Source organism: Poecilia formosa, unplaced genomic scaffold (genome assembly GCF_000485575.1).
Source record: "Poecilia formosa unplaced genomic scaffold, Poecilia_formosa-5.1.2 Scaffold429, whole genome shotgun sequence".
Lineage (NCBI taxonomy): Eukaryota > Metazoa > Chordata > Actinopteri > Cyprinodontiformes > Poeciliidae > Poecilia > Poecilia formosa.
In genome coordinates, this window is record NW_006800368.1 from 157,089 (window position 1) to 165,584 (window position 8,496).

The following is an 8,496-nucleotide window of genomic DNA, read 5'->3' on the forward strand; positions in this document are numbered from 1 at the left end:
GGGATGAGCTCGACTTTTCTCGACACTGCAGAGACTAATCAACAGACTACGAACCAAAAGGCTAACTTGGTAATTTAACCAAATATTACTTTCCCAAAATAATTTTTTTTTCCTTCTTCACTTCTGATTTTTATTGTGAACTAGTTGTTTAGACACAAACCAGATTTTAGGTATCAATCCTCTTCTTGCACATTGGTCAAGAGTGTCAATATACTTTCTTTTTGCTGTTCGAAGCCATGGCTCTGTTTGCTTTGCAGTATGCTTGCCGACCAATATGGCACGGATCACTTCTAGTTCAGTTATGCATTAGTAAAGGTTTGATTTTGAACTGATGACTGTCAGATTGACTGCATTGTGCTGAGGAAGGAGAAGCTCGTGGAGCGGCTAATGGCCGCTCTCACTGCTCGCTCATGACAGACAGGCTGCAGTCGAGTGTTGTCACCATTAAAGTCTCCAACAACATCACTTCATAATGTTGCAGGCGGAGATAGAAGAAGCTGCTGGCTATCAAGTGTCTTTCATTTGATAGCCACTTTTGTGATAAAAACTACTGCATGGCATTTGGCTTTAGCTTGCAAGGGTAGCAACCACCTGTTAGCTTCTGGAGAGAAATATTAAGGGGACAAATTAGGATCCTTTGGAAGTTTTGTTCTTCGTTTTTGCATTGGGAACGTAATGAAGACTCACCTCACTATTTTTTTAAATTACGGCCAACAGTTACACAGTGTGCCACTGTCTAAGTTTACACCAGTCAAAAGCAATATAATAATAATAAACAACAAGATCCATATGTTGTTTATGATGGTTTGTATGACGAAAACCATCATAAAAAAACAACAAAAAAAGTGACCTCCATGGAGAGAAAAATATAATAGAGATACAATTTTTGAAATAATTTTGAGGTTTTTTTTTTAGTTTAGTTAATATGAATATTACAATTAAGTTAACATGTTCAACTAATCATGGCTCCCTTCTAAGGGGAGTTTTTCTTCTTCACTGTCAATGAAGCAATGCCACAATAGTCCACTGCTGCTACATGTCTGTCCAGGAAGAACGAGTATTTCAACTTAGTATGTGCACTCTGCCAAGTTCCCTTAGAAAGAAAACTTTTTATCTAATTTGAATGATAAACTGATCTTGAGAACTTGAGATGGGATTTGTTGTGGATTGGTATTATATAAATACATTTTATTGAATCTGTGAAAACCCTGAATAAGTTACTCTCTAATCTGGTGAGTCACTCTTCTGACACACATTGCTGAAGGGACAATAAGGTCTGCCACGAGCCTTTTCATGTTTGAGGGTTTGGTTGATGCAGAAGAAATTGATGTTGACACTTACACATCTAGATTCAGGTTTTTTGGTTTTCCTCAGAGTGACGTAGGAGGCGATAGTTGAAGACTCAGGGGGGCTCATGGGTGATTTAGTCCTCGGAGCAACAATGCCCACTGGGTAGGGGGGCACTGTAAAGGAAAATAAACACGTCACTTACCCTTTAGAGAGCAAAAAGCAGTGAAGCTGCTTCATTTTGTGGCAAAACACTGAACTATGCTACAAAGACAACAAGATAAAGAGATGGAAAAGAAAAGAGACATGAAAAAGGGGAAGTATTATGTAAAATCAACTTATTTTTAGCTTTACACAATGTTATGTTATTCCCTTATCAACAACATATCTGGAGTTTTCATGCGTGTTTGAGAAATCCTTTAATGTGCTGTGGCAACCTAGCCTAGCCATCGTCTTCCTGTGCACCTCAGCTCAAAAAATGTTGTCACTTCCAGCACAGTCTGGACTTTCTCCCCTTGACTTTGAATATTTTTGCTTTCTTATAAAATTATGCAGTATTTTTTACAACAACAGTTTCTTGATTTTGCTATAAATTAGACTATCTGGATAGAAAACAAATAATATTGCCCGTTTAAGGAAATCACCAGAATAAGTACCATCACTTAGGTTCAAGTGCTCATTTAGTGAATGTGCATTAAATGTTTATAAATCATATGCAGATTACATAAAGAATACTGCTGCATAAAAGATAACTATACTCCTCAGTTTAAATTGGCACATACTCAGACCAATCACTATTCCTCATGTCTTTGTCATCTTTATTCATGCTATATTACTGTAAAGCTGTAGTATGCAACTTTTATACATTTTCCTTACATCGTTGGTCACTATGGTGTGAGAATGGAATGAGACAGGAATGCACTGATTTGAAGCAACGAATCAGGAGGAGGGTCTTAGTGCTGTCCATCATGGTACTTGCTTTATCAAGCGCACAGGACTCCAAAGCACTTCACACTTCACCCACTCACACACATTCACCCACTCACACACATTCACCCACTCACACACATTCACCAGTAATACAATGGACTGGCAATACTGGACTTTCTGACCACCACCATCAGGCAAAGTGGGAGAAGTGTCTTGCCCAAGCACACAATGACAGAGGACAAAAGAGGAACCCACTGATTGCAGGTAAAAAATCGTCCCTATCATGCTTTTGTACGTGCTGCCACAAATGCTGGCAATTTACCATGGTAAATTGTTTCTCCACCATTTACCAGCATGTACACGAGCATGACTGACAGCGCCAAGACCCTCCACCTGACTCTGACTGATTGTTTTTGGAGCATTTCTTCAGAGAGCAATAGCAGCTCTCTATTTTAACCTATAGAAGTGATTGTAACTCCCAATTCAGTTCATTTGAATGGGTGAGCAAATACTTTTGGCAATATATAGTGTACATTCTTTAATGTTATAGGGAAATGGTGTAGGGACCACCTGCATCCTGGGTATACTGCGTTCTTGGCCTATTTCTCCTAAATTTACAATTTAAACCAGTTTATCTGATGCATCACATTTTCTCACAATATCACAAGAAGAAACCTCAGTGTAAACATCATTATCCTGCTGTCGGTCAGTAAACACAAAGTCTGAATGTACCTTTGGATGGTGGGGTGGCTTTACTTTCAGTAGACGTCTCATTCTTGTCCTTATCATCACCGTTGGCCTCGTCTCCTTCCTCCTTCACAGTTGTGAGCTCAGGCTCGCTCTTATACAGCCGGTAGTCTGGAGCTTGCTATGAGAGGAAGGTTAAGTGATCCATGGTTAGAATACACAGTCAGTAGAGCTTTGAGAAAAATATTCATACCCCGCTGAGGTTTTTAGCATTTTCTCAATTTTCAGATCCAGAGTAAATGGTAAGCGGCCTGTACCATTCAGTCCATAGGACCCCAAAATACTTGACGCTGCATTTAGTCATTCACACACATTCCCTTTCTGATGGTGGTAAACCAATGGTTGCTCCTATGCACTGGTGCCACCAAGCCCTGTGACCCCCACCAGGTGGGGATCTTGCCCACCTGGGCCCACTCAGCAGAGATGGAGAACTGGAAACCCTCCGATTGTGGGACAAACACCTACAACTGTCACCACAATCCTCCCTAGTGTACAATGGATTTCTGTTCCTGACCGAATACACATTAAACACTATGTGCTGAGATTCTAAGGGTGACTAGCTTACCTCCGCTTGGAGGTTCCCACATGTTAGCAGACAGTCTGGGAAGAAGGGATAAATTGTATTTTCTGAATGAAGAAGATTTGCTGATGTCATGGTGTCCTGGCTCTAGTCTTCAGGTTTTCTTTTTACACATCAGGTCATCTCACACGTAGAGTGACCAGTCTACCAGTCACCAGAACCTTGTTATTCACCTGGATGGAGTGTTTGTACATCCATTACAAATCCATTTAAACAATGATTATATGCGTCCATAGATTTCAGGTCGTAAAGCTCCCCAACTATTTGCAGTCACACATACCCAGAAACTGGCAACAATGGCACCGTTAACACACCTCCATGGAGCTGCAGAAACCATATTGTTTTTTCCCCCCCTCATGAACATGGAAGGAAAAGTACAGCTAAATAAATCAGAATATTATGTCTGTAATTGAATTTTCATCTTGGAGAAACTCGTATTAGATTATGCGTGTTAGTTTAGTAAAAAATACAGTTTATCTTAAAAATAGAACATTACGTAATCTTTCTTGTGAAGAATGCATTGAGTATGCATTCTTCATGTTTCCTAAGTAGTGAACAGGGCCGTGCAGAGACCACTAAAGGGGCAGGAGCTCAAAAAAAAAAAAAAAAAAGGGCACATTATAGGACAGAATAATGCGGTTTCAGAGTTTAATAAACAATGATAAATTACAAAATTGTGAGATATGGAATCAAAGCTAAGGTAAATCTCTATATAGATCATACAACTATGCTAGATATTTTATTTTATAAGATATTTTATTAGTAATTTCTTTCTGCAGGTCTATTTAGCAAGATATGTAAATCAGAGCTAGACCACCAGACATATTTTGTCTTTACAGAATTACACTATTAAAAATATAAACAAGGGCTCTAAAACAACCTTTTAGTGACTGTAATCTATAAAAAAGAGCTGCCTGTTTGCTACACTTGCAGTGAAGATGAAGATGGTCCATTCAGGAAAGCAGAGCTGCATCAAACTTTAAGGTGGAACTGCAGAAAAAAAAAAGAATTGTTAATGCATGTCACTATGAGAAAAGCCTACTGAGTTTTGCTTAAAAAAACTTTTAAAATCAAAATCACACATTTTTGTCTCATGAAGTGAAAAAATTGTTTGTAAAACAAACTTATTGTCATGAATTGTGGGTGATGCCGGTGAGAGAGAACGTTGAGACTAGTGATGGGTCCAGCAACTCCAACGCACCGGCGCATGCATCAAGCACATAGACCAACACTCGTGTCGGTGAGCGTATTGGTTTCAGCAAGTCACGTGACCAATACAGGAACTGTTTTGAAATGACACTGGATGCCAAACTGTGTTTATAAGGAAGCAAGTCTGTCAAAAGCATTTGCCAAATAAATTCTTGATCCTTTACATGGTCAGCTTCAAAGAAAAGGTTTCCTGGGACCATTTTGATCTTATGTTGGAAAATAAATTTGTTTTCATTTTTGTTGTTTCATCCGGTTCTTGTCAGTTTCTACTTGATCTTTCTGAACCCAAATTCAGCTGAAACTGACTCTTAGTTTACTTTCATATTATGTTCTGCAGGTTAAATGTCGCATATGTTTGACTAAACTGTCTTATTTAAATAAATCCACCTTTTCAATGCTGAGGCATCATGAGGCCAGGCATGAGAATGAAGTCCCAGATAAACTCAGATATGCAGCCATTCTACAAATTACTCAGTTGCTTTTGATACATTATTTCATATACAGTGAACCCTCGCTGTAATGCGGTTCACTTTTTACGGTATCGCTGCTTCGCAGGTTTTTTTGTGCAGTTTTTTTTTCTACAGTGTTCTTCGTCCTGATTGACTGCTGGTTGATTGACCATATGATTGGTAAAAACAGTCTCCGCGCTACCTCAGTGCCAATAGCGTAACGGTGTTTAATACAGATTGGCCACTCAGGAGATGGAAACTGAAACTTTCAATGTCTGCTGAAAAAAAAAAAAAAGCTGTGGCCAGGCAGCGCAAAACCCGACTGGAGGCTCGTTTGATGAGATCCATCACTCTGCCATAGATACAGCTGTGAATCTCGCAAAGCACCTTGGAGGAGACATGACTCCGGATCACATTACGGCCCGATTGATGCACATGCACATCCGCTGAGCTGAAAACAGGTTTTGTACTTTGGTTTCAACGTAGAGTATTTATGTATGCTGTGTAATAACTGTAAAAAATAAAGATAACTACTTAACGGATTTCGCTCACGGGATTTTTCGGAACGCAACCACTAAGAAAAACAAGGGTTCGCTGTAAACGTAGTGTTTACTTAATTTTTTTTCTACAGCAGAAGTTTTGTCAAAAAAGCGTAACAGGCTGAATTTCAAAAGGTTGTAAAAACTTTTTTTTTTTTTTTAATAAAAATGTGTGGGGAAAAAACAGTCCATGCATCCTCATTCCAAACACATTCACTTAAATTTTCACTTTATGGTACATGTTCACATTCTTTATTGACTGTATATCAAATATATTTTAAATGTAACCGAAGATATGACATAATATTCAATAAAATACAAAGACTTAAATCTTTTTGTATAGACTTGGTCATCAAATCACTACGTTGCCTGTAGGAATTTTTAATGTCCAGCAGGTGTCAGTATTGAGTGACACAGTGTCGACACAGTATCAATACAGTGTTGCTATGAGTCGAAACGCCTCATGACACCTCATTTACCCATCACTAGTTGAGACCCAGATGATGATAATTTAATAAAGAGAAGCTCAAACACACTGAAAAGCTCAAGACTGAATACGAGAGCTTAACCAACACAGGACTATACAGTTCGACTGTGGTGGCAAGCAGACAAACGACTAATGACTTAGAGGATCCGACGAGACAACAGGTGGGTAATCCAGGAATGAGACACACCTGGGAAGCAATCAACGGGGAAGACGCAGAAACAGAGACTCAGGACAGAAACTGAACACAGAAAAACCTTAAAACACAGAGACACGGATCATGACACTTATTTGTAATGTCAGAAATCTTTTCTTGCTATTCTAAGTTTTTGTTTGTGACAAAAAGTTTTGCTTGTGATTCTCACATGACGTTGTGGGCGGGGCCTAAAATCACAACAAAAGATTTCTGATGTGTGCAAATAAAAGTTTGTTTGGCAAATAACTTTTTAAGTTCACGAGACAAAAATGAGTTATTTAATTTAAAAAAGTTTTTTTAAACAAAACTTTTTGTTTAAAAAAATAAATTATTATAATTCAAAAAAATTTGATTACAATTTTATTTTACTTAACTGAGGTTAGTTTTTTTTAATTTATTGATTTTTATTGAATAATTGGGAAAATATTTAACTTCATACTCTACGAACCAGACCCTAAACTTACTTAAAGTCTGGGTTGAGTTGTTTCCCCTTCATTAATGACACACTTTTATTACACATTATATCTATCATGGTAATTCAGGGCGAGTTATTTTTAATTCTACATGAATATCCTTGTTGGTCTTGTTATTCTCCTTCAAGATACATTTACCTAACGCTAGAATAAATGCAATGTACATTATGCAGCAAAGGAAGTTAGAAGATCGGACATATATCCATTATGGAGATGATCGGTTTTGGACAGGCGATGTGCCCCTATTGCATAAGCAATACTAAAGAATGACTGCTATCATTAACGATACAGGGAAGAAGCTTTGCTAGCAGCTAGCTAATAGCACAACAACAACAGCGTAATGTCTGTAATGTTAAACAGACATTTCCTGATCCATTCAGTAGATAAGAACAGTTTTTCCTCACCTGGCTGTCTCCTCCCGCTCAGTAGTTCTTCAGAGAAAGGCAGACGCAGAGGCCTGTCAGTGTCTGTTGTTACAGTGTAACAGAGAGAAAAGCTTGTGTGTGTCTTTGTGTGAGTTTTGATCAAAATGATTGTAGTGATGTAGTGTGTGTTTATGAGATTTTTGGTCGATGCGTTTGTTTGGAGCCACCTAGTGGTGTGATGAGTGACTGCAGGCACTCTCGCGGCTTCCCCCATCAGAATTCTGAGTGCTGGTGGAGGACGAAGCTGAAGTTGGTTTCCAATTCTAGCTTCCAATAGTCCAGGTTATAGCTAAAGGGCGATTCCACTTAATTTTTCACTACTTTCCGCATCTTTAATCAACTCTAGTTTAAAACTACAACACCTAGACACTTCAAACCTGGACTAGATTATTCTCCTCTAATAGCAGAATATTTAAAACCATGTTTGTGATTTGTGAAACCTTTTTCTGATTTGTGAAACTTCAATAAATGTTGATTTTACCACTTTTTTGGCATCTGGATCACATTAGAACTGGTCTAATTAAAAATATACAACTCCTACTATTCAAACCTGGACTATATTATTCTCCTGTTCAAGCTGGATATTTAAAACCTGGTTTGTGATTTGTGAAACCTTTTCCTGATTTGTGAAAACTCAATAAAGTTACATTTACACCATTTTTTGGCATCTGGATCACACTAAATCTGCTCTAATTAAAAAACTACAACAAACTTCAAACCTGGAATAGATTATTCTGCAGTGATAGCAGAATATTTATAACCATTTTTGGGATTTGTGAAACAGTTTTCTGATTTGTGAAAACTCAGTAAAATTCGAATTTCACCATTTTTTTTTCATTTGGATCACCATAGAGCTGCTCTAATTAAAAAACTACTACAGCTAGAAACTTCAAGCCTGGAAGTTCAGGTTTGAATAGTCTAGGAGTTGTATATTTTTAATTAGACCAGTTCTAATGTGATCCAGATGCCAAAAAAGTGGTAAAATCAACATTTATTGAAGTTTCACAAATCAGAACAAAGTTTCACAAATCACAAACATGATTCTAAATATTCTGCTATTAGAGAAGAATAACCTAGTCCAGGTTTGAAGTGTCTGCTCTAATTAAAAAAAAACTACAACACCTAGACTCTTCAAACCAGGAATAGATTATTCTGCTATGATAGCAGTGTATTTATA

The 8,496-nt window shown here is 37.8% G+C and overlaps 1 protein-coding gene across 11 annotated transcripts in view; it reads right to left on the minus strand.

Moving 5' to 3' along the window:
• LOC103155452 (pleckstrin homology domain-containing family A member 5) overlaps positions 1-8,496 on the minus strand; it is a 145,962-nt gene that overhangs the window by 11,750 nt on the left and 125,716 nt on the right. For all 11 annotated transcript variants that reach the window (XM_016663564.1, XM_007577138.2, XM_016663568.1 and 8 more), the window contains 2 exons: positions 2,950-3,085; positions 1,342-1,463 (listed from right to left, as the gene is read on the minus strand). In XM_016663564.1, coding sequence (XP_016519050.1) covers positions 1,342-1,463; positions 2,950-3,085 — 258 coding nt within the window. The remainder of the gene's footprint in view (positions 1-1,341; positions 1,464-2,949; positions 3,086-8,496) is intronic.